The sequence below is a fragment of the Gavialis gangeticus genome, unplaced genomic scaffold (assembly GCF_001723915.1).
Source record: "Gavialis gangeticus isolate Ggan-Ray unplaced genomic scaffold, GavGan_comp1, whole genome shotgun sequence".
NCBI lineage: Eukaryota > Metazoa > Chordata > Crocodylia > Gavialidae > Gavialis > Gavialis gangeticus.
In genome coordinates, this window is record NW_017728996.1 from 53,700,605 (window position 1) to 53,702,397 (window position 1,793).

Below are 1,793 nucleotides of genomic sequence, written 5' to 3' on the forward strand. Positions count from 1 at the left end.
GGACATCAGAGCCAGCCTACTTGCGTGGTGCCTGGTTGTCCACCATCTTCAATGCGCCTTTGTGCCTCCCTGTCCAGATAAGCGAGAAGACGTCTCAGGAGCGAGAGCGCAGTGGCTGTGGGGTGGTGGGGGGAGGCGGAGGCTGCAGCACTGTCGGGGCAGCGGGAGGCGGGGAGAGGAGCGTGGACCGACCCCGGACCTCCCCTTCCCAACGCCTCATGTCAACGCATCACCACCACCACCACCTAGGGTACTCGCTGCTGCCAGCACAGTACAACCTGCCCTATGCAACAGGTGAGAGCAGAGGGCCCGCTGGCAGGGAGTGGAAGAGGGGGGCTCGGTCTGTGCCAGGGTCTAGAGTTCTGAGTGGGGGGAAGGGCTGGGCTGAACAGCCGTGGTGGGTGTGGGATTACCTGGCATGAGCATGAGGGGGAGCAGCAAAAGGCAGGTTGAGGCAGCCCCCTGAGTTTCCCCTGCCCTGGGGGGCTGGCAGCACCAGGCTGAAATAGACAGCTCTCATGGCCTCCCTGGCCTGTTGTGGTGAATTGCTCCCGCCTATGGGGCGCTGCCAGTCTTGGGGTCATGGCTCCGGGGAGAGCAACTCATTGTTCCCAGCCTCAGGGCTAGTGCTGGAGCCCCCTGGCAATGAGCCCAGCTCCAGGCCACTGCAGAGTGCAGGGCAGGGCAGGGCAAGGCTGAGTGACCTGAACTGCAGGTCCATTGTCATCAGCCTTCGGCATCACCACCATTCATCCTGTGGTGCTGCCGTGCAGCTCCTGATCTGTTCTCTGCTTCTTTCTGCAGGTCTCTCTTCTACAGCCATTGTTGCCAGCCAGCAGGGCTCCACCCCCTCCTTATACCCACCTCCCCGGAGGTGAGAACGGTAAGCCTCTGCCCTAGTAAAGGTGGGGAGGCCTGCAGAGCGGCCCCGTGTAGCCAACTTCTAGCTGTTGAGACCCAAGGTGTCTTCTTGCAGAGCATCGAAAGCTCTGTTGTGGCATGGAGAGGATTAAGCTGTGGGAAGGTGCCCAACACTTGGGTGAATGTCACATATCTCTAGGGCTTTCTCTCTTATATGTAGGGGAGAACTGGGGGCTTCCTAGAGCAAAGGAGCAGCCTCTGCAAGCAGAGCCAAGCCTGGGCATGGTGTGGGGGATGTATTTGCTGCTTCCCCCCCAAACCTCTGCCAGTGCCCTTCAAGCCCAGCTCAGGGCCCCGTGATGCCCACCATTGTGATTCTCCATAGCAGCTCTGCCTTTGTGCCCTAACCTATGCGCTCCATGCTATTCCAGCTTTGGGTTCCCCCATCCCCAGGTCAGCTGAGGCCCTTCATATCTCTCCTGCCATTGCCAGCTGCCCTGCTGCAGACCAGACACTTTGGTTTTGGTGTAGTCTGTAACTAGTTGTCTGCAAGAGGGCTGGTGGGGGAGTTGCCTTTTCTACCAGTCTGATGCTGGGGCCTGTTGAAATCAGGCAGCCTGATGGAGATGGATGGAGACTGAAGCTGGCTGCTCCTGGGTTCCTGCCAGCTGCCACTACCCCTTTGTGGTTGACATGCTGCCCTGGGCTAATGCCCCCTTCTCCATTGTTTTGGACAGGACATGATGTGGTCGGATATCCTAGGCTGCCCCAAGTCATGTGACTGGCTCACATGAGGAAGCGCTGCAAATTCCATTAGACATCAGTTGAATGGTGTTAATTGTTCTGTTTGACGTTCCTGCCATAATCTGAGGCAGACTCTGTCTTCTCCCCTGTCGGACACGTGCTGAATTCCCCCCCCCCCCCCCCCCCCC

General features: G+C 58.9%; 1 protein-coding gene across 5 annotated transcripts in view; it reads left to right on the top strand.

The window, feature by feature from the left end:
- ZNF609 (zinc finger protein 609) overlaps positions 1-1,787 on the top strand; it is a 124,497-nt gene extending 122,710 nt beyond the window's left edge. For 3 of the 5 annotated variants that reach the window (XM_019504547.1, XM_019504549.1, XM_019504551.1), the window contains 3 exons: positions 78-294; positions 805-883; positions 1,599-1,787. In XM_019504547.1, coding sequence (XP_019360092.1) covers positions 78-294; positions 805-878 — 291 coding nt within the window. In that variant the 3' untranslated portion in view covers positions 879-883; positions 1,599-1,787. The remainder of the gene's footprint in view (positions 1-77; positions 295-804; positions 884-1,598) is intronic. The other 2 variants (XM_019504550.1, XM_019504548.1) reach the window with 1 other exon arrangement.
- Positions 1,788-1,793: the final 6 nt, after the last annotated feature.